This window comes from Ranitomeya imitator, chromosome 6, assembly GCF_032444005.1.
Source record: "Ranitomeya imitator isolate aRanImi1 chromosome 6, aRanImi1.pri, whole genome shotgun sequence".
Taxonomy (NCBI): domain Eukaryota; kingdom Metazoa; phylum Chordata; class Amphibia; order Anura; family Dendrobatidae; genus Ranitomeya; species Ranitomeya imitator.
Genome location: NC_091287.1, coordinates 72,841,502 through 72,866,196, shown reverse-complemented (window position 1 = coordinate 72,866,196; position 24,695 = coordinate 72,841,502). Strand labels below are relative to the sequence as shown.

Genomic DNA, 24,695 nt, shown 5'->3' with positions numbered 1-24,695 from the left:
TGGTGACCCTGGTACACGGGTCCTTGGTTGCTGGGGACAGTCCTATTGGACGGAAAGTGGGGGTAGTGTGCATACATGGGGACCTCCGAGAGTACCCGACTGCGGAGGTCACGTTCTCCACCCCATGTGGAGAGATAAAACATGTGGTGGGAGTGGTAAAAACTCTTCCGTATGGGACTGTGATGGGTAGAGACTTACCGTTGTTCTGGTCCCTCTGGGAGACCAGAGTTAACCCTCTCAGGGTAAAAAGCATTCCGGGTGCAGAACCCGAAGATCCCGAGTCAGGGATACCTGCCGTAGGGGTCGCCACGATAGGGACAGTGTGTCATCCCGATAGGTTTCCCCTAGAGGTATTGGCAGGGGAAGTGGAAGAGAATCCACCAATTCATGAGCTGGAGGTGTCACCTGGTATGTTTGGGACTGCCCAGCTCCAGGATCCCACTCTGACCCGGGCAAGGGAAAGAGTAATCGAGGTAAATGGGGTGGCACAACAACCTGGTGCAGAAAAGGAGTTTCCCCGGATGGCGGTCATCCAGGAGTTACTGTACAGGGTTGATAAAATCCGGGATGAGGTGGTAGAACAACTGGTAGTGCCCCAACCCTATCGTCGGGCGGTGCTCGACATGGCTCACACTCACATGTTGGGGGGGGCACTTGGGGGCCAAAAAGACGTTAGAGCGCATATTACAGAGGTTCTTTTGGCCTGGTGTTTACGCTGAGGTTACAAAGTACTGTAACACATGTCCTGAGTGTCAACTAACCTCACCCACCACGAACTACCGGAGTCCGTTAGTACCTCTGCCCATCATAGAAGTACCCTTTGAGCGGATAGCGATGGATCTGGTGGGACCAATAGTAAAATCCGCCCGGGGCCATCAGCACATATTAGTAGTCGTAGACTACGCCACCCGGTATCCAGAGGCGATACCGCTTCGGCACACTTCGGCTAAACTAATAGCCCGTGAACTGTTTGCCATGTTTTGTCGTCTTGGGCTTCCCAAGGAGATCCTTACAGATCAGGGAACCCCTTTTATGTCTGAAGTGACTAGGGAGCTATGTAAATTGCTCCAAATTAAACAGTTGCGTACGTCAGTGTACCATCCCCAAACCGATGGGTTGGTCGAGAGGTTTAATAAGACCCTCAAGGCCATGCTCAAAAAGGTGGTCGCCAAGGATGGGAAAGATTGGGATATGTTGTTGCCATATTTAATGTTCGCCATACATTACCGCAGGTACCGCAGGCGTCCACGGGGTTCTCCCCATTTGAGCTATTGTATGGCAGGCACCCGAGGGGGCTGCTGGATGTAGCCAAAGAGACGTGGGAACAGGAGCCCACTCCACATAAGAGTGTTATCGAGTATGTGGCAAGTATGCAGGATCGGATTGCAGTCGTGCAACCCATCGTAAAGGAGCATCTGTTGGATGCCCAGGCCGCTCAGAGCCGTACCTATAATAAAAGGGCCACGGTCAGGTCCTTTAAAGAAGGAGACCGGGTGTTGGTACTAGTACCCACCCCAGAGAATAAACTCATGGCCAAGTGGCAAGGGCCTTATGAGATACGGGGGAAGGTGGGGGAAGTGAATTACAAAGTGTACCAACCCGGGAAAAGAAAACCCGAGCAGTTGTACCATGTAAACCTGCTAAAGGCCTGGAAGGACCGAGAATGTTTGGTCACAGATGCAACTACGGTCATACAATCGGAGGTCCCTCTGGCCCTGGCCAAGGACACAGCCAGGTGTGAGGTAAAGGTCAATGATGCCCTCACAAAACAGCAGCGGCGGGAGGCTCGAGCTTTGGTACAGCAGAATATGGATGTATTCTCAGAGCTGCCGGGGCGAACCTCAGTGATTTAGCATGACATTGTCACTGAGCCCCGGGTAAAGGTGCGGATGAAACCGTACCGAGTGCCAGAAGCCCGAAGGCAAGCCATCGCGGCCGAGGTAAAGCAAATGCTTCAGTTGGGAGTCATTGAGGAGTCCCGAAGTGAGTGGGCTAGCCCCATTGTACTAATACCAAAACCTGATGGGTCATTACGCTTCTGTAATGACTTTAGGAAGTTAAATGAAGTATCAAAATTTGACCTGTATCCCATGCCACGGGTGGACGAGCTAATTGAGAGACTGGGGAAGGCCCAGTACTTCACCACACTGGATCTCACGAAAGGTTACTGGCAGGTTCCCTTAACAGAGTCAGGGAAGGAAAAGACCGCTTTTATAACCCCAGAGGGTCTCTTTCAATACGTTGTCTTACCTTTTGGGTTACATGGAGCTCCGGCCACATTTCAGAGGCTGATGGACATTGTGTTAGCGCCACATAGAGACTATGCGTCAGCCTATTTGGATGACATAGTCATCTTTAGTACCGACTGGGATACCCATCTGTCCCAGGTACAAGCAGTGCTAGAGTCTCTTAGAGCCGCAGGGTTAACAGCAAACCCAAAGAAATGTGCGATAGGTCTCACGGAAGCCCGGTACTTGGGATACGTGATCGGCCGGGGGGTTATCAAACCTCAAGTGAACAAAATTGAGGCCATTCAAAACTGGCCCAAGCCCTTAAGTTCCAAACAAGTGAGGGCATTCCTTGGCATCATTGGGTATTACCGTCGGTTTATACCCAATTTTGCTGGTAAATCGGCTTCCCTAACGGACCTGTTAAAAGGGAAGAAAACGGTGATGGTCAAGTGGAATCCTCAAGCAGAGGAAGCGTTCCAGTCTCTGAAGTCGGCGTTGTGTGGACAGCCGGTCCTCATCAGCCCCGACTTCAAGAAAACCTTTATTGTGCAAACCAATGCCTCAGAGGTAGGCTTAGGAGCGGTGCTGTCGCAAGAGGTGAACGGGGATGAGCATCCAGTCACCTATTTAAGCAGGAAACTGACCCCGGCAGAGAAAAATTATAGCGTAGTGGAGAAGGAGTGCTTGGCGATCAAATGGGCCTTGGAGTCCCTACGCTACTATTTGCTCGGGCGTCCGTTTCGGTTGGTAACAGACCATTCACCCCTTGTCTGGATGAGAAATGCAAAGGAAAGGAATGCCCGTGTCACCAGATGGTTCTTGTCCCTACAAAATTTCAGCTTCTCTGTGGAACATCGGGCTGGGAAATCACAGGGAAATGCAGATGCCCTGTCATGGGCACCATGTATGTTGACAAATGTTCAACCCCACAAGTCTGAACAGAGGGGGGGGGGTATGTGAGGCAGTGACCGGTGTCATATGCGAGGGTCGCTATGTGTCCCCCAGGATGTGCTTAGAAGCATATTAGATCCGCTGGAGTGCCCTGTGCTCACAGCAGGTTGCCTGTGAGACACAGGGAAGAATAAAAGTAAGTGTGAACTGGGTCAAGTTATTTGTCCCAGAATTTATTCAGGAAAACCTGGTATGGGCTTTTATTTTGAAACGGACTGCAGGATAGTAGTGGGGCCGGTCCGTTTCCTCCAGCCCAGATCTTATAGTGGCCCATGGCCATAGAATCTGGAGGATAGAAAAAAAAACCCCAGCAAGAGAGTTTGGGTGTGTCAGTCTGGTCTGGGAGTCAGACCTTGCAGGTGGCTTGTGCAAAGCTCCTTCCGTGTGGAAAAACACGGGCCAGGCAGAGCCTGAAAAGCCAGACACCCCAGCGTACACGGGGGGGGGGGGGGTGTAATACGCTCACGGCAGCGGACTATGGACTGTTGTTATTTCTTTTCCCGGCTGCATACTGAAGGACTTGTTTGCTTTCTTTTCTCATTTGTGAGTATGCTGTGTAATAAACAAGACTTTGTTTGAACTTTATATGGGTCACTGCCTATTCACTGCACAGCAAGGACATCGCTACATCACATATATATATATATATATATATATAAGCAACCTGTTAGGGCATCATACAGTATATACATACACACAGTATGATTTTCCCAAAAGTCTCCAGCAAATAGTATGAAGGCCTCCACAGCTTACTGTATACAATATGGTGACCCCACAACTCCTTATTCACAGTATGATGACCCCACAGCTCCCCATACATAGGGTGATTGCATACACAGCCCCCTACATACAGTATAATGCTCCCACATTCCCTATAATTACTGATTCATAAAATAACAACATAAGATAAGCTCTTATACTCACCTAACCACAGATCTTGGAGAGTCCGCCGACAGTCAGTGTTCCAGCGTGGATGGAGTGACGCGGTGACGTCATCATACCGCCTTCTTCGGGACGCTGACGTCCTATCCATGCTCCTTCTGTTCTCTAGGCCACAGCCTTAAAGCGATCTGCGGTCTCCAGAATGGAGGGCGATAGGGCAGGGAGAGCATGTCCACCTTGTTCCACCTCTGACTGACATGCTGTGCATGCCGGTACAGTTGGAAGTGTCAGATGATCTTGGTGGACCCCACATTGTGGGTGGGCACAGGGCGGCCGCAGCAGCTGAGAGCCATTTTGATGATGGGCTCTGTGGGCAATTGCCCAAGTAATTACCCACCTTCCCACACACACAGGCAATCAAACACACTCACTCACTCTTTTAAGGTTGGTCCTGCAAGTAAACAAGCCGGCAATCAAATTGTTAATGCCATCATAAAAGTTATCCTCATCAGCGCACTGCCCGGTGTAAATGAGATGTGCTGCGGACAATATGTTGCTGTATGAGGACAGAACAGTGTAATAAGGATCCGTCTGGTCCCATTGGGTTTCGTCGCGCTGTGTAAGCAGGTCAGTAACCAGCTGATGGGGGCTTGACATTACTGGGCCGGGATCAGCCCGTCTTCATGGGCCATGATGTCTTGTCTCTTTCTTAACTTTTTTTTTTACTCCTTTTGGTCTGTTTCTTGCATATCACTGAGGTTTGGAGGGGCTTGAACCTTTGTATCTTTCTATCCTCGGATAGGTGGTCTTTCTGGCATTGTTGCTAGCAGAAAAACACTTGCATTGAACAGTAATTACTTTTTTGTGTCCATTTTTCCCATCTTGTGTCTGTGTTTTGTTATTTGAGAGCAGTGTTCAAAATAATATATTTGTTCTTAATAAGAGCCTTCCAGACCTCCGCTGTGTATTGCACGTGAGTTAATTCGGCATTGTTCTCTGTGGCATATTGCCATGAGCCTGTAATTTACAATGTGTTCCTGCTTCGCATCTGATGATAAATCTCATACTCGCATTTACATTAGTAAAATGAGTCAAATCGGTGACGTTCTCATTGCCAGCGCTAATGTCTGAGCCATGATACTTTCTTCTTGAGTGAAAGGGGTTTTCCTCTCAGCACCTTTAGGTTTTACATGTTCTTGTAATCAAGGGAGGTGACCGTCTTGGGCCTCTCTATTAAATGGAACGTGCCACCAGTTTTCTTGTAGTTTTGCTTTTTTCTGAAATTAAGCTTAAAATAGTAACATAGTTATTAAGGTTGAAGGAAGACTATAAGTCCATCTAGTTCAACCCATAGCCTAACCTAACATGCCCTAACATGTTGATCCAGAGGAAGGCAAAAAAAACCATGTGGCAAAGAGTAAGCTCCACACTGGGGAAAAAAATTCCTTCCCGACTCCACATACGGCAATCAGACTAGTTCCCTGGATCAACGCCCTATCAAGGAATCTAGTATATATACCCTGTAACATTATACTTTTCAAGAAATGTATCCCCTCTTAAATTTAAGTAATGAATCACTCATTACAACATCATACGGTAGAGAGTTCCATAGTCTCACTGCTCTTACAGTAAAGAATCCGCGTCTGTTATTATGCTTAAACCTTCTTTCCTCCAGGCGTAGAGGATGCCCCCTTGTCCCTGTCTCAGGTCTATGATTAAAAAGATCATCAGAAAGGTCTTTGTACTGTCCCCTCATATATTTATACATTAACAGATCACCCGTTAGCCTTCGTTTTTCCAAACTAAATAGCCCCAAGTGTAATAACCTATCTTGGTATTGCAGACCCCCCAGTCCTCTAATAACCTTGGTCGCTCTTCTCTGCACCCGCTCTAGTTCAGCTATGTCTTTCTTACACACTGGAGACCAGAACTGTGCACAGTATTCTAAGTGTGGTCGAACTAGTGACTTGTATAGAGGTAAAATTATGTTCTCCTCATGAGCATCTATGCCTCTTTTAATGCATCCCATTATTCTACTTGCCTTTGTAGCAGCTGCCTGACACTGGCCACTGAACATGAGTTTGTCATCCACCCATACACCCAGGTCTTTTTCATTGACGGTTTTGCCCAGAGTTTTAGAATTAAGCACATAATTATACATCTTATTACTTCTACCCAAGTGCATGACCTTACATTTATCCCCATTAAAGCTCATTTGCCATTGATCAGCCCAAGCTTCTAGTTTACATAAATCATCCTGTAATATAAAATTGTCCTCCTCTGTATTGATTACCCTTAAGAGTTTAGTGTCATCTGCAAACATTGAAATTCTGCTCTGTATGCCCCCTACAAGGTCATTCATAAATGTGTTAAAAAGAAGAGGGCCCAATACTGACCCCTGTGGTACCCCACTGCTAACCGCCACCCAGTCCGAGTGTGCTCCATTAATAACCACCCTTTGTTTCCTATCCCTGAGCCAGCTCTTAGCCCACTTAGGCTAGTTTCACATTTGCGTTTAAAAACGCAGCGTTTAAAACGCATCCGCAGGTGGTGAAAAAAACGCATGTAAACGCGTACAAACGCTGCGTTTTGTAGACGCATGCGTTTTCGCATGCGGTTAAAAAAAACGCTGCGTTTTTACGCGTTTACATGTGTTTTTTCCTGCGTTTGCGTTTTTGGTACGCATGATGAGAAATTTCACAAGAGAAAAATCAAGATCCAGACACCGCCAATGGGATTACAGAGGGCGTGTGACATGACTCTGTGGACCAAAATATGGAAAAATTGTAGCTCTCAAAATGTGGTAAATCAAAATTTATTTTTTGGAATAAAAAGCGTCTTTAGTGTGTGACAGCTGCCAATCATAAAAATCAACTAGAAAACCCACTATAAATGGAAATGGTTAGGGTTAGGGTTTGGATCCCTAGGGTTAGCGTTAGGGTTTGGATCCCTAGGGTTAGGGTTAGGGCTTGGATCCCTAGGGTTAGGGTTTGGATCTCTAGGGTTAGGGTTTGGATCCCTAGGGTTAGGGGTAGGGTTTGGATCCCTTTATCACCTTGATGGTGGGGGGTGGCTTATCAGTGTCTAGACTTGTTTTTCTCTATTGAAACGCATGCGTTCAAAAACGCAACCAAACGCATGCGTTTACATAGACCGCAATACGTTTTTTTGCGGCAAAAAAAGCCTCTAGAAATTACTACATGTTGCATTTCCGCAACAAAACGCAAGCATAGAAACGACGCATGCGTCGTCAAATGCGGCCAAACGCGTACAAAAAAAACGCATGCGTTTTTAATGTTAATTATAGGGGGAAAAAACGCATGCGTTTATATGCGTTAAAACGCAGCTGCAAAAAACTCAAATGTGAAACCAGCCTTACACATATTTTCCCCTATCCCCATTATTCTCATTTTATGTATCAACCTTTTGTGTGGCACCGTATCAAAAGCCTTTGAAAAGTCCATATACACTACGTCCACTGGGTTCCCTTGGTCCAGTCCGGAACGTACCTCTTCATAGAAGCTGATCAGATTAGTCTGACATGAACGGTCCCTAGTAAACCCGTGCTGATACTGGGTCATGAGGTTATTCCTCTTCAGATACTCCAGTATAGCATCCCTTAGAATGCTCTCCAGGATTTTACCCACAGTAGAGGTTAAGCTTACTGGCCTATAATTTCCGAGTTCAGTTTTTGTCCCCTTTTTGAATATTGGCACCACATTTGCTATACGCCAGTCCTGTGGTACAGACCCTGTTATTATAGAGTCTTTTAACACCTTCGCGCCACGCGCCGTACTAGTACTGCGCTGCCGGCACTGCATTTGTGCCAGCAGCAGTACTAGTACGGCGCACCGATCACCGCGGTCTCACACTGAGCGCCTCGGTGATCGGGTGCGGGTGTCAGCTGTATATAACAGCTGACACCCCGCAGCAATGCCCACGATCGGCGCTATCGCCGATCGCGGGCATTTAACCCCTCTGATGCCGCTGTCAGTGACAGCGGCATAGAGGGGGATCGCGCAGGGACGGGGGCTCCCTGCGCTCTCCCACCGGAGGAACGCAATGAGATCGCGTTGCTCCGGTGACCCAGAAGGAGTCCCCGGATCCAAGATGGCCGCCGGACTCCTTCCGGGTCATGAAATGACCTGGCTAGCCGGCGCCTGCTGAGAGCAGGCGCTGGAAAGCCAGCTAAACTGCCTGTCAGATCGTTGATCTGACAGTGTGCTATGCACAGTGTCAGATCAACGATCTGATCTAATACAGAGATGTCCCACCCTGAGACAATGTTAGAAAGTTAAAAAAAAAAAAATAATAATTTCCCAATAAATCCATTTATTTATGCAAGTTAAAAAAAAACAATAAATGTACACATATTTGGTATCGCCGCGTCCGTAACGACCCGCTCTATAAAACTATCCCACTAGTTAACCCCTTCAGTGAACACCGCAAAAAAAAAAAAATAAAAAACAAGGCAAAAAACATTGCTTTATTATCATACAGGCGTACAAAAAGTGGAATAACACGCGATCAAAACGACGGATATAAATAACCATGGTACCGCTGAAAACGTCATCTTGTCCCGCAAACAAAAAAGCCGCCATACAGCATCATCAGCAGAAAAATAAAAAAGTTATAGCTCTCAGAATAAAGCGATGCAAAAACAATTATTTTTTTATATAAAATAGTTTTTATTGTGTAAAAGCATCAAAACATAAAAAAAATTACATAAATGAGGTATCGCTGTAATCGTACTGACCTGAAAAATAAAACTTCTTTATCCATTTTACCACACGTGGAACGGTATAAACGCCCCCCTAAAAGAAATTCAGGAATTGCTGGTTTTTGTTCATTCCGCCTCCCAAAAATCGGAATAAAAAGCGATCAAAAAATGTCATCTGCCCGAAAATGTTACCAATAAAAACGTCAACTCGTCCCGCAAAAAACAAGATCTCACATGACTCTGTGGGCCAAAATATGGATAAATTATAGCTCTCAAAATGTGGTGATGCAAAAACTATTTTTTGCAATAAAAAGCGTCTTTTAGTGTGTGACAGCTGCCAATCATAAAAATCCGCCAAAAAACGCTATAAAAGTAAATCAAACCCCCCTTCATCACCCCCTTACTTAGGGAAAAATAATAAAATGTAAAAGTATTTATTTCCATTTTCCCATTAGGGCTAGGGTTGGGGTTAGGGTTTCAGGTAGAATTGGGGGGTTTCCACTGTTTAGGCACATCAGGGGCTCTCCAAACGCGACATGGCGTCCGATCTCAATTCCAGCCAATTCTGCTTTGAAAAAGTAAAACAGTGCTTCTTCCCTTCCGAGTTCTCCTGTGTGCCCAAACAGTGGTTCCCCCCAACATATGGGGTATCAGCGTTCTCAGGACAAGTTGGACAACAACTTTTGGGGTCCAATTTGTCCTGTTACCCTTGGGAAAATAAAAACATAGGGGATAAAATATCATTTTCATGGAAAAAAATATATTTTTTATTTTCACGGCTCTGCGTTATAAACTGTAGTGAAACACTTGTTGGTTCAAAGCTCTCACAACACATCTAGATAAGTTCCTTGGGGGGTCTAGTTTCCAATATGGGGTCACTTGTGGGGGGTTTCTACTGTTTAGGTACATCAGGGGCTCTGCAAATGCAACATGACGCCTGCAGACCAATCCATCTAAGTCTGCATTTCAAATGGCGCTCCTTCCCTTCCGAGCTCTGCCGTGCACCCAAACAGTGGTTCCCCCCAACATATGGGGTATCAGCGTTCTCAGGACAAGTTGGACAACAACTTTTGGGGTCTAATGTGTCCTGTTACCCTTGGGAAAATAAAAACGTGGGGGCTAAAATATCATTTTCGTGGAAAAAAAATACTTTTTATTTTCACGGCTCTGTGTTATAAACTGTAGTGAAACACTTGTTGGTTCAAAGCTCTCACAACACATCTAGATAAATTCCTTGGGGGGTCTAGTTTCCAATATGGGGTCACTTGTGGTGGGTTTCTACTGTTTAGGTACATCAGGGGCTCTGCAAATGCAACATGACACCTGCAGTCCATTCCATCTAAGTCTGCATTTCAAACGGTGCTCCTTCCCTTCCGAGCTCCACATGTGGGGTATCAGCGTACTCAGGACAAATTGGACAATAACATTTGTGGTCCAATTTCTCCTGTTACCCTTGGGGAAAAAAAATTGCGGGCTAAAACATCATTTTGTAGAAAGAAAAAATGATTTTTTAATTTTCACAATGCTACATTCTAAACTTTAGTGAAACAATTTGGGGTTAAAAGTGCTCACCACACATCTAGATAAGTTCCTTAGGGGGTCTTCTTTCCAAAATGGGGTCACTTGTGGGGGGTTTCCACTGTTAAGGCACGTCAGGGGCTCTCCAAATGCGACATGGCGTCCGATCTCAATTCCAGCCAATTTTGCATTGAAAAGTCAAATGGCACTCTTTCCCTTCCGAGCTCTGCCATGCGCTCAAACAGTGGTTTATCCCCATATATGAAGTATCGACGTACTCAGGACAAATTGCACAACAACTTTTGGGGTCCAATTTATCCTGTTACCCTTGGGAAAATAAAAAATTTGGGGCAAAAAGATCATTTTTTGTGAAAATTAATATAAAATTTTTTTTACGGCTCTACATTATAAACTTCTGTGAAGCACTTGGAGGTTCAAAGTGCTCACCACACATCTAGATTAGTTCCTTAGGGGGTCTACTTTCCAAAATGGTGTCACTTGTGGGGGTTTCCACTGTTTAGGCACATCAGGGGCTCTCCAATCGTGACATGGGCTCCGATCTCAATTCCAGCAAATCTTGCATTGAAAAGTCAAATGGCGCTCCTTCCCTTCCGAGCTCTGCCATGTGCCCAAACAGTGGTTTACCCCCACATATGGGGTATCGGCGTACTCAGGACAAATTGTACAACGACTTTTGTGGTCCAATTTCTCCTGTTACCCTTGGTAAAATGAAACAAATTGGACCTGAAGTAAAAATTTTGTGAAAAAAAAGTTAAATGTTCAATTTTTTTAAACATTCAAAAAATTCCTGTGAAGCACCTGAAGGTTTAATAAACTTTTTGAATGTGGTTTTGAGTACCTTGAGGGGTGCAGTTTTTAGAATGGTGTCACTTTTGGGCATTTTCTGTCATATAGACCCCTCAAAGTCACTTCAAGTGTGAGGTGGTCCGTAAAAAAATGGTTTTGCAAATTTTGTTGCAAAAATGAGAAATCGCTGGTCAACTTTTAACCCTTAAAACGTCCTAACAAAAAAAAATTATGTTTCCAAAATTGTGCTGATGTAAAGCAGACATGTGGGAAATGTTGTTTATTAACTATATTATGTGATATAACTCTCTAATTTAAGGGCATAAAAACTAAGAGTTTGAAAATTGCTAAATTTTCATAATTTCCGACAAATTTTTGTTTTTTTCACAAATAAATGCAAGTCATATCGAAGAAGTTTTACCACTATCATGAAGTACAATATGTCACAAGAAAACAGTGTCAGAATCACCAGGATCCGTTGAAGCGTTTACGAGTTATGACCTCATAAAGTGACAGTGGTCAGAATTGTAAAAATTGGCACTGTCACTTAGGTGAAAACAGGCTTTGGGGTGAAGGGGTTAAGATTAAAAATAATGGTCTATCAATGACTGTACTTAATTCCTGCAGTACTCGAGGGTGTATCCCATCCGGGCCCGGAGATTTGTCAATTTTAGTGATTTTTAGACGCCGCCGCACTTCCTGCTGGGTTAAGCAGGTGACATTTAATGGGGAATTTTATCACTAGTCATTTAGTGTGCCATGGGATTTTCTTGTGTAAATACTGATGAAAAAAAGTCATTTAGCATATTGGCTTTTTCCTCATCCTCATCCACCATTTCACCCAGACTATTTTTAAGGGGGCCAACACTATCATTTTTTAGTTTCTTACTATTTATGTAGTTAAAGAATATTTTGGGATTATTTTTACTCTCTCTGGCAATGAGTCTCTCTGTCTCAATCTTTGCTGCCTTGATTTGCTTTTTACAGAATTTATTTAATTTTCTGTATTTATTTAATGCCTCCTCACTACCTACTTCCTATAATTCTCTAAATGCTTTCTTTTTGTCACTTATTGCGCCCCTTACAGCTCTATTTAGCCATATTGGTTTCCTCCTATTTCTAGTATGTTTATTCCCATAGGGTATATACTGTGCACAGGTCCTATCCAGGATGCTAATAAACGTCTCCCATTTTCTTTGTGTGTTTTTGTATCTCAGGATATCGTCCCAGTTAATTGCACCAAGATCCTCTCTCATCCTTTGGAAATTTGCCCTCCTGAAGTTTAGTGTCCTTGTAACCCCTCTATTACACATCTTTTTAAAGGATACATGAAAACTTATTATTTTGTGATCACTATTCCCTAAGTGACCCCCAACCCTTATATTTGATATGCGGTCTGGCCTGTTGGTTAAAATTAGGTCTAGCAGTGCCCCCCTTCTTGTTGGGTCCTGAACCAGTTGTGAAAGGTAATTGTCTCTCATAGTTGTCAAAAACCGATTACCTTTGCTGGAACTGCAGGTTTCTGTTCCCCAATCTATTTCAGGGTAGTTGAAGTCCCCCATAATAATGACTTCTTCTTGAGTCGCAGCCTCATCTATTTGCTTTACGAGGATATTCTCCATTGCTTCCATTATTTTTGGAGATTTATAACAAACCCCTATCAGTAATTTATTATTTTTTCCCCCTCCCCTTATCTCCACCCACAGGGACTCTACATTTTCATTAGATTCACCTATAATATCACGCAGGATGGGTTTTAAGGACGATTTTACATATAGACACACCCCACCCCCTCGCTTATCTGTACGGTCATTTCTGAACAGACTATAACCCTGCAAGTTAGTAGCCCAGTCATGGCTCTCATCCAGCCATGTTTCAGATATCCCCACCATGTCATAATTATGCTCCAACAACATTAGTTCTAATTCGTCCATTTTGTTGGCGAGGCTTCTGGCATTAGTATACATACATTTTATGTATCTCTCTGCACCTCTATTCTTTCTTAAATTATTAACTGTTCTAACCCCACCCCCCATGCCACCGCCACCCCCAACTTCCTTATTTGTGCCCAGGTCTCTGTCTGCACTATCTTCCCCTCCTATAAATTGAATACCCTCACCCCCCCAATCCCTAGTTTAAACACTCCTCCAACCTTCTAGCCATTTTCCCCCCCAGCACAGCTGCACCTTCCCCATTGAGGTGCAGCCCGTCCCTAGCGTAGAGCCTGTAGCCAACTGAGAAGTCGGCCCAGTTCTGAAGGAACCCAAACCCCTCCTTCCTACACCAATTCTTGAGCCACTTATTAACCTCCCTAATCTCCCGTTGCCTCTCTGGCATGGCACGTGGTACAGGCAGTATTTCGGAAAATACCACGTCGGAGGTCCTTGCTTTCAGCTTGCAGCCTAATTCCCTGAAATCATCTTTAAGGACCTTCCACCTACCTCTAACTTTGTCATTTGTGCCAATGTGCACCATGACCGCTGGGTCCTCACCAGCCCCTCCCAGTAATCTTTCCACCCGATCAGCGATGTGTCGGACTCGAGCGCCAGGTAGGCAACACACCGTTCGACGATCCCTGTCTTTGTGACAGATTGCCCTATCTGTTCCCCTAATAATTGAGTCGCCCACTACCAGCACTTGTCTGGCCTGCTCTGCTCTCCTATTTCCCTCCTTACTGGAGCAGTCACTCCTCCGGCTTTCAGAGGACATGCCTGGCTGCAGCAGTGCTACCCCTGTACTGGCGCCCCCCTCATCTGCCAACTTAGCATACTTATTGGGGTGTTCCAGATCAGGACTAGCCTCCCTGGCACTCTTCCCTCTACCCCGCTTCCTAACTGTCACCCAGCTTGCTGCTTCACTGTCCTGCGGCTCCATCCTACCATCCTCCCCCCCCCCATCTATCCCATTGAGCGTCTGCTCAGTGAGCAGAAGACTCCTTTCCATATTGTCAATGGATCTGTGTTGCCAGCTACACGTTTAGATCCAGAATCTGGGCTTCCAAATGCACAACGTGCTCACATCTCGCACAGCAGTATGCACCCTCGACCGGCTGATCAAGGACTGCATACATGTGGCAAGATGTGCACTGGATGGCATTAACAATAGTGGAGCACATTTCCTAATGGGGATTACACCAGACAGAAAAGTTAAATAAAAAATAAATGCAAAGTATCAATAAAACACAGATAGCAATTCAGTAATTACTCCCTGAATCCAAAGTCACCGAATCACAAGTCACACTTACCACCGTTCACACTTACGCTCAGGTCACACTCAGCTCGCTCACACTCGCTAAGCTGAAGATTTAAAGCGGTTTTTTTTCTTTTTCCCCTCAGCAGCAATCCACCTTGCTGTTCAATGCACTTCCAAAAATAGTAATTAAAATGTATTAATGCAATGTTTGCACTGTTTGCAAACATTTCTATATGAAAAATATTATATATTTTCTTACAAATATATGTATATAATTACCACTAGGGGAGCATTTTCCATTTTAGACCTCAAGCAGCTATAGTGAGACTTACCAGCTTTAGTGTTAGCAGCAAAATTGGGGCAGTAACGGCTGATATCGCCATTTCCCTCCCCTTTTGGGTGTTCTAGTATCCCCTGGGGCAGAATGAAGAGTAGCATCACAGGGCAGCACCATTTTGTGGGTGACTGCCCTGTGATCTGCTATCACCAGCAGTTACTGTCTCTCTCTCTCATCAGTCTTCATATGTCTCTCTCACCTAGATTACATGTATCTCGCCTCCCTCCACAAGTTCACTGCAGACCAGCAGCTCCTTATCTTATCTGAGGGATGGGTCACAGCTCTTGCTCCTGCTGGGATAATGCTGATCTTACAGGGTTCCTCCTTGATGTCTCTGATACTCTGCCCACATTTTACTCCTATCAGTCTAGCATCTGTTCTGAAGCAGTACTGCTTCTGCTAGCAGATCCTAATGACAGGAGACAAATCGACAGCCCAGGGCTCCATGAAAATGGCAGCAGAACACTCCCACTACTGTGAATTGTGCAGTCCACAGAGACTTGCCCAGTTCACAGAAGTGACTACTTCATTACAATAGATATGGTCGGGTCTGTTATCTCCTATGACCATGTGATGCCTTATTATGACACTGATAGTGTCCTGTTGCTGCTGTGAAAGCAAGATGTCAGCTCCCAGTGCCTTCTTTAAACTCCAATAACACACAAAATGTTTCAAATGCAATCAAATCTTGGTTATAAGAGCATGTTATGCTACATTACATTGGTTTATTAATGATCTACAAACGCAGCACCTTCCCTTTAAGCAGAGACATGGTCCATCTATGTATTACAAATGTATTATCAAATAGTAAAAATCCTACAGCAGCTCCAGGGACAGATCACGTCACATTTTATCAACATGGGAGTGCAAATGACAATGGCTTGTTATGCTGTTGCTTTTAGGTATCACCCAATCAAGACAACAGTTTAAGCGTGGCATTACATAGTCATGCTGCGTGGACAGATACTACTGGACACAGTACATATAGAACAATTTTTGTGGTGTTTTGCCTCCTGTTTGAATATTTTTTTTATCCATTTTTATGAACTCTAATGAGTTTTATGGTTTACAAATTCCATGTTTAAAGAGTATGGAAACTTCTTACATGGGGGAGGGGATTTCGTGTACAAGATTTTTCTCTTTCATTCTCTCCCTTTCACTTTCTCTTTCCCTCCCTTTTCCTTTCTCTTTCCCTCCCTTTTCCTTTCTCTTTCCCTCCCTTTCATTCTCTCTCGCTTTCCCTCCCTTTCATTCTCTCTCGCTTTCCCTCCCTTTCATTCTCTTTCACTTTCCCTGCCTTTATTTACCTTTCAATTTCCCTACCTTTTATTTTCCTTTCTCCTTCCCTCCCTATCCTTCCCTTCCCTTTTTCTTTCCCTCCCTTTTCTTCTCTTTTTCTTTCCCTACCTTTCTTTCCCTTTCTCTTTCCCTCGCTTCCTCTTTCCCCCCCTTTCTTTCCCTTTCTCTTTCTGTCCCTTTTTCTAGTTGAATTCTATGGTTTTGCTTATTAGGACATAATGAAAAAAAAATCTGAGTTTTAGAAGGTCTTAAAATGAAAAAGTCAGTACAACCTCAGACAAACACATCGCAATTACCAAACAACATTGTGTCATTATGTATTTAACAAAACCTTGGCAAGAATGCAGAAGCAGTGTGTGAAAAATTAAGTACACCTTTACTGCTTCTATAGGAATTAAAGGGTTGGTCCACTACCTAAATTGTTCTTTCTAAATATCTTTACACCCTTACCCCTTTTTTTTCTATTGTGTGTGGTTTTTTTTTATACTGCCCTTGATGTGATGTTTCGTTTGAGAGGAATCGCACACAGGATGTCACAGGAGGCTGGTGCTGCACTCACTTCTTTACAGCGTCCATCGCTCCTCCTGGAACAGGACTTCATCAGGGTGCAGCGCTGCAGTTACTTGCTAAAGCTTTTTGCCTCATCGCCCTCTGACAGTGTACTAGATCCATGGTGATAGAAGCTATGGGAGATGCGAGTGCAGCGCCCCCACATCTCCGCAGCTGCTTCTGTGAAACAAGATGTCGCCAGGGGTCGGAGATGGAAGCAGTGAGTGACTCCAGCGCCGCCTCCTCATGATGATTCATTTGACCAAGGATCCAGGACATCTTCAGAGGGCAGCATTGCAAGACACTGTAGTGAGTAACTGCATCTTTGCCTCCTATAATGTCCTGTTTCAGGAAGCGCAATGGACGCGGCAGGAAAGTGAGTGCAGCACCAGCTTCATGTGGTGTCACATTTGAGACTCCTTTCAAATGAAACGTCCTAGGAAGTACAGTAATTATATACATCAGCAAGTCTGACTACCTCTCTAAAAGCAGACATTTTTGCATTCTGCTGGTCTGCCTTGGAGTTAAAGACATTAACAATGATCTTGGTGAAGCAATTGTTGTCCATTAATGTAGGAAGGGCTGTGTATTTAGTATGGAATTATTGGTAATTACACACTTACTGCAGTAGAGATGTAATCGCTGAGGGTTCTTTCTGATGATTAGTCCTCTTTTTTCCCCTCTGGTGCAGCACACACGCGCCATTGGTCCCCCAGGTCTTTGTTAACATGAATAAGGTGTCATCTGCATCCTGTAAGCCACCGCCGCCGCAGTCACGTGTCGTGTTTTATTGGCATCACCATTCAGTGATGGAAGCCGTCATGTGCTCACCAGGGATGAGCGACCTTTACTTTTATAGGATCGGGTCGGGTTTCACAAAACCCGACTTTTTCAAAAGTCGGGTCGAGTGAAATCGGCCGATCCTATAAAAAAGTCGGGGTCGCCCGAAACCCAATGCAGTGCATTGGGTTTCCATGGTTCCCAGGGTCTGAAGGAGAGGAAACTCTCCTTCAGGCCCTGCGATCCATATTAAAGTGTAAAATAAAGAATTAAAATAAAAAATATTGCAATACTTACCCTCTGACGCGCCCTGGTACTAACCGGCAGCCTTCCTCCTTCGAATCCGCGCTTCCAGGACCTTGCCGTGACGTCGCGGTGACGTCGCGGCTTGTGATTGGACGCGCGGCCGCCCATGTGACCGCTCGCGCGACCAATCGGAAGCCGTGACGTCACCGAAGGTCCTTCAAGCGCTGATTCTTAGGAAGGAAGGCTGTCGGAAGGAAGCAGGGCGCTTCCGAGGGTGAGTATATACCTAATAGGAATATACTCACCCTCGGAAGCGCCCTGCTTCCTTTCGACAGCCTTCCTTCCTAAGAATCAGCGCTTGAAGGACCTTCGGTGACGTCACGGCTTCTGATTGGTCGCGCGAGCGGTCACATGGGCGGCCGCGCGACCAATCACAAGCCGCGACGTCACGGCAAGGTCCTGGAAGCGCGGATTCGAAGGAGGAAGGCTGCCGGTTAGTACCAGGGTGCGTCAGAGGGTAAGTATTGCGATATTTTTTATTTTAATTCTTTATTTTACACTTTAATCTGAATTCCGATACCAATTCCCGATATCTTAAACATATCGGGAATCGGTATCGGAATTCCGATTCCAGATTCAAAAGATCGCCGACTTCATGGCCGACCCCACACTGGGGTCGGGTCGGGTTTCATGAAACCCGACCTTGCCAAAAGTCGGCGACTTTTGAAAAATCTCGACCCGTTTCACTCAACCCTAGTGCTCACTTCTACACAAAGATCACAAGGACCTCCTGAGCTTTTGGACATTAACAGCAAAGCAACAATATGCGTACTGTGGGGTTATTTATTTTCCTGCTTTACAGCATTGACAGCTTTTTTTGGCAGTGTTTATTTTTGGGGGGTTGGGTGGGAACTAGATAATTCCTTTAATGTGTGGTTTGTAATAATTTGTAAAGCGCTGCGGAATATGTTGGCGCTATATAAATAAAAATTATTATTATTATTATTATTATTACATCTGCCTGATTCAGACAATTTGTGTAAATAAATATTTAGCTAATGTGTCTATTAATTTATGTAGCAAAGTAAGGGAAAGTTGTCATCTGATAAGTGTAAGCTTCTCTGGCATGTTCTCTAATTAGCGTTTAGGCCCGGGGAGGCTGATGTAGTGACGGAGACAAGCAGATCATTAAGCACTTAGCATTCTTTAAATGTTTACTATTAAAAACAGACGTGTAGGTCACTGGTTGGGCAAACAAGATCTGTTACTAATTTTCAGGAAGATAAATAGTATTTTCCATAATCATTGTCAGTACGGCTTAAATGCACGCGGTATGAAGTCTGTATAATTCATTTCTATTTTATTGGTGGGAATCGGTTGAGTTTTGTTCTGGGAAGTAGAAGCCATTGGCAGCCGAGGTTGTGGTAATAAGCAAAGAGTAATGGCTAAATATGATGGAGGCCGCGACTCATCAGTCTTTTAGTCTTTTTTTCTGAAAGTAAATGCTTGTAATGGTGACTTCTATGTCTGTGTCTAATTCATTTTGTAATTTGCGCCTTTTTTCCGTTGACTTTATTTGCTTTTTTTTCCACACAATGTGGGCTTGGCACAATTATTCTCCAGTTCCTTAGTGAAATGCAAAATCTGTTGAATTTAATATTTTGCAAAGTTGAAGACTAACATGCGACATTTTAAAGGGACTCTGTCACCTGAATTTGGAGGGAACAATCTTCAGCCATAGGGGCGGGGTTTTCGGGTGTTTGATTCACCCTTTCCTTACCCGCTGGCTGCAATATTGGATTTAAGTTCATTCTCTGTCCTCCGTAGTACACGCCTGGAATACTGTGGTTGGTTAGAGCTGCTGGCAGCTATTGAAAGCATAACAGGAATATGGCTACCACAGTTGGACTAAGATCTGTCAACATCTGTGTATCCTGTGTGAAGTATACAGCAGCCTCAGTGTATCCTGTGATATATACAGTAATATTGGCGTATTATATGTGATGTATTCAGCAGACTATCAGTGTCTTCTATGTGATGTATATACAACAGTCTCAATGTCTTCTATGTGATGTATATACAACAGTCTCAATGTCTTCTATGTGATGTATATACAGCAATCTCTGTGTATCCTCTGATGTATACACAGCGGTCTCAATGTCACCTATGTGAATTATGTACTGCACTCTGTCTCCTGTTTCCTATGTGATATATTTACGGCAGTCTCAGTACTCCTATGTGATGTATATAAAGTGGTCTCAGTGTCTCTGATGTGACATATACTTCAGTCTCTGTGTATCCTGTGTGTTGTATACAGCAGTCTGTGTCTCCGATGTGACATACTTCAGTCTCCGTGTTTCCGGTGTGTTGTACACAGCTGTCTGTGTCTCCTATGTGATGTATAAGCAGCAGTCTCAGTGTCTCCTGTGTGATGTTTATACAGCAGTCTTGGTGTCTTCTATGTAATGAAAACAGCAAACTGTCGGTGTACCCTATGTGCATCAGTCTATCACCAGTTCGTGGTATTTGTTTTTCTTACAGGTCTTTTTTGGTTTTTTTTTTCAAATTTAGACTCTACTATACCAGTGAATCCTAGGAAAACGTACCGTATATTCTTTCTTTTTTTTTTAATGCACACCACATTAAGAATTGTAAAAACTTAGTGATGTTCAGTGTAATTTAACCAAGTAATATGGTTAATATTTGCAAAGATTTAAGGTAATTTTTATTTAGTCAATTGAATTAATTATATTCAACTTTTTTAATCATTCAGATAAAACTCTTCAAGAACAAGGTGTTTGCCACAATTTCAAGATTTTAGTCCTAGAACTCAGCTACACTGAGGAAGAAGCCAGGAAACGTGTGCACAATGAAGAAAAGCAGAGAGAAGAGGTGGCACAAAAGGATGAGAGTGTGAAGAAAAAGATGATGCGCACAAGGAGAGGATTGGAGATCCTCGCAGAGAGAGGTAGAGTCTTCATTTATTTACATATAGATTTACCATGAATACTCTGGGGATTGGTTACTTGTTCTCGTGGTTCAGAGTATTACCAAATGGGGACAAAAAACGGACAGCCATACCCCTGACTTATTGAAAATTGTCCCATCCAGTTTCTGAAGTGGCAGGGCTGCAGATACCTTTATTAAGCTACTTTCACACATCAGCTTTTTGTCGTCAGGCACAATCCGGCAAATTTTGGAAAAAAACGGATCCGGCAAAAGTTGCCGTCGGATCCGTTTTTTCTCATAGACTTGTATTAGTGACGGATTGCGACAGACGGCCTCACATTTCATCCGTTTTTCGCCGGATCTGTCTCAAATTGTTTTTCCGGTGGCCAGAAAAAACGGACATAGTAACTTTTTTTGTGTCCGTCGAAAAAACTGACCGCAACGGATTTATCGCCATCCGTCGTTTGCTATAATGGAACCGTACAGCGCTGGATCCCGTCGCGACGGTCTCTTTCTTTCTTTTTCTTTCTTTTTGTGAAAGTAGCCTTAGTGGTCAAGTTGACTGTTGCTGTACTTTTGCATGTTTCAGATTTGTTGCAGAGATTTCTCTGCTTGAAACATGTATTCCATACAATGGAGTAGGGCCTGTCAAAAGTTTAGACACACCTATTCATGCAGTGCAATCGTTTGTTCTTATTGAAATGTGCACATTGTGAATTGAGACCGAAGGCAGCGAAACCACAATGGCATATGTGCAGGAAAACATGTTAGGCAAACCATAATATGTGTTAATGCTTAGATTCCTCAAAGTATCTCCTTTTATTTTACACAACCTTGGCTTTCTCTCACCAGGAATGCTTTTCAGTAGCTTTGAAGGCTTTCCCTAAGATCCTGGGTACTTGCTGTCTGCTTTAACTTCACCCTGGAGCAACTTTTCGCAATCCATTTCAGTGGGGTAGAAGTCCAGTGATTTGTGGTGGCCATGTCATCTGACACAGCCCTCTCCTTGGTCACATAGCCCTTGCATGTCTAGAGGTGTGATCTGGGTTATTACCTTGTTACAACAAATATGATGTTATTAAGAAGTGTGTAAACTTGATAGCAATTGCTGTGGTAGCCATGCTGGGTAAATGTGCCTTGAATATGGATTCAATCAACAGTGTCATCAGCAAAGCACCCACACACCATTACGCCTCCCCCCTTCATGCTGGTCACCACACATATAGAAATCATCTCAGTATCAACAGTATGCTGTTCTCTGCAATGTTAAGTGATGCCTTTAACAACTGTGAAGATGGAATCCAGGTTAGGTACAGGACTGATGGCAAGCTATTCAACCCAAAACGCCTGAAGGCGGTTACGAAAGTGCATGAGACTGTTATCCGTGAATTACTATTTGCTGATGACTGTGCACTTAACGCTAGCACGGAACAGCAGATGCAGCATGAAATGGACTGTTTTTCGCAAGCCTGCGACAGTTTTGGTCTCGAGATCAACATTAGAAAAACCGAAGTCATGTATCAACCGGTTCCAGGAAAACTGTACAAGGAGCCACGTATCACGGTGAAGGAGCAAAACCTCAAAGCAAAACCCGTTGAAGCGCCGTCAGCGCGAAACGGCCGTAGTCTTTAGGAACCGCATTTCCTCCCTGCCGCCTGTTTGATATGTATATATTACTGCCACAATAAAGTAAGGACGATCACAGCAGTCGGTGAGTGCTCTCTTTTTCTTCCTTTATTTTTTCTATGGCAGTCGATAACTTCACCTACTTAGGCAGCACACTGTCCCGTGAAGTAACCATAGACGCTGAGGTTAATAACAGAATTGCCAAAGCCAGTGCCGCCTTCGGGAGACTGCGTAAGAACGTCTGGGAACGAAGGGGACTCAGCCTTACCACCAAGCTGAAGGTCTACTGCGCGGTGGTCCTCACCACACTTCTCTATGCTAGCGAGACCTGGACAGTGTACAGCCGACATGCTAAACAGCTTAATCATTTCCACATGAGTTGCCTCCGCAGACTCCTCCACATCAGGTGGCAAGACAAGGTCCCGGACACGGCAATTCTGGAACAAACTGGGCTCTGCAGCGTTTACACTTTCCTGCTGAAAGTCCAAGCCAGGTGGGCTGCACACGTGGTCCGAATGCCGGACAGCCGACTACCGAAACAACTGCTGTACGGAGAACTGTGCCAAGGAACACGACCAGTTGGGGGGCAGAAGAAGCGCTATAAAGACTGCCTTAAGGTGTCTCTCAAAAACCTGAAAGTCAACACCAATGAATGAGAAGAGCTTGCCCTGGATCGTCCAGGTTGGCGGGGCAGGATCACCTCAGGAGCACGTGCAGCTGAAGATAGAAAAATCTGTGACGCAAAAAGAAAGCGTGCTGTACGCAAGGCACAAGTAGAATCTGGTGTACTGACCACATCTGCTTTCGTATGTTAAGTATGTGGGCGAATCTTCAGGGCCCGGATTGGACTCATCAGCCACCTCCGGACCCATAACTATTAATTCTAACCCTGAAGTCATGGTCATCTTCGAAAACGAAGGACGAACATCATCAGAAATCATCTCACTTTTTCTGCATATCACAAATATCTAGCGATTGGTAGAAAAAAATCTGACATTTTGACTCCTAAGACAGTACAGATTTCCACTGATCTAATGTCCAGACTTTGTGTTGCTTGCCTCATACAAGTCTCTTATTGTTTGCAGTCCTCAGTAGTGGCTTCTTTGCAGCAGTGCGACCACACAGTTGATGTTGAGATGTATCTGCTACTTGTTGTCTGTACATCCTTTTTGAGGTCGTGCTGTCAGTTTGTGTTTTCTGAGGATGATAACTCTGATGAACTTATCCTCTGCTGCAGAGGTAAATCTAGGTATTGCTAAGTTTTTCTTTACTGATTGTTCTCATGAGAGTCAGTTTTAATGTAGCAATTGAAGGCTTTCGTAACTTCAAGGTTCTAGAATTTTTCCAGATTGACTGACCTTAATGTCTTAAAGTATTGATGGACTGTCATTTCTATTCACTCATTTGAGTGATTCTTGTCATATTCTGGCTTAGAACAGTAGTGTGATGGGGCATTCCATTCCCTGTCCAGGCATTCCACGTTCTACTCTGTAGTGATTTTCTAAAAAGTCACTGCATAGCAGATCAGCTGCATGTGATCGTGCGGAAGCAGGGAGCCAGCTGTTGGGCTCAGCCTGACTTCCCATAGTGAAGACAGAGATGGTTTATTACCGTTTCTGCCTTCCCTATCGCTGTATACACAGTGTTGAACAAGCGCTGTGTTCTCAGAAAGCAAATGCGCTATCGGCACCGCCTCTCCTATACACAGTGGTCATGAGATCGCTGGGCGTGGGGATGGCGCAGGTGCCGCTGGGTCATAGAAAACGCAGTCCGCTCTACTATACAGCCAGATGAAAAAAGTATTTGAATATCTGAACTAAAAAACATTTTACATCTCTTTAAAATGCATGTAGGAAAAAAGTGTCACATTATTATTATTATTATCATTATTATATTTATTTTTTTAATTAGAAGTCTTGACATTTTGACACTGGCTGCTAGTGCTAATGCTGAACTCGTTCTGAACAAATGATTTTTCAGCAGTTCCATTGTCATCGCAAACAGAATTACAATAACTGGTACGGTAATCTCTTCATATACAGTAGTTAATAGGTGAATGTCACAACTCTCCTCTATCCCCTCCCTGCACAATGACGAGATTACAGCATGCTTAGAAAATGCTTCAACTATAAATAAATAGGGTTTGAGTCAGTCTATTGTTGCTACTGTCCATGTGAGGCACAGGGAGTAGGAGTCTAATATTAGACTTTCTTTATCGCCTCTCATTGGGGGACACAGGAACCATGGGTGTATGCTGCTGCCACTAGGAGGCTGACACTATGCAAATAAAAAAGTTAGCTCCTCCTCTGCAGTGTACACCCTACCGACTGGCATTATACTCTTCAGTTTAGCTTAGTGTCAGTAGGAGGTGGACACGGGTCTTTCATTAGACCCTTATCTACCTCAATGTGCGTCGTTTCTTTTCAGGTTTTCCGGAAGGGATACAGGGTGAAGAGTCACACCTGTAGTCCCACAAGGCGGACTATGAGTACGGCGTGTACTGCCACCCCGTATCCTCATAGATCCCTCAGCAGGACCAAGAGCCTGGCACACAAGCGTGCTCAGAAGTCCGGTCCTGGCCCGTCCCCCACCCACTCGCCTACCAGAG

At 44.4% G+C, this 24,695-nt stretch overlaps 1 protein-coding gene across 3 annotated transcripts in view; it reads left to right on the top strand.

Annotated features, from left to right (window-relative positions):
- Positions 1-24,695, top strand: part of NUB1 (negative regulator of ubiquitin like proteins 1) — a 97,158-nt gene that overhangs the window by 25,088 nt on the left and 47,375 nt on the right. For all 3 annotated transcript variants that reach the window (XM_069729766.1, XM_069729767.1, XM_069729765.1), the window contains exon 6: positions 20,286-20,480. In XM_069729766.1, coding sequence (XP_069585867.1) covers positions 20,286-20,480 — 195 coding nt within the window. The remainder of the gene's footprint in view (positions 1-20,285; positions 20,481-24,695) is intronic.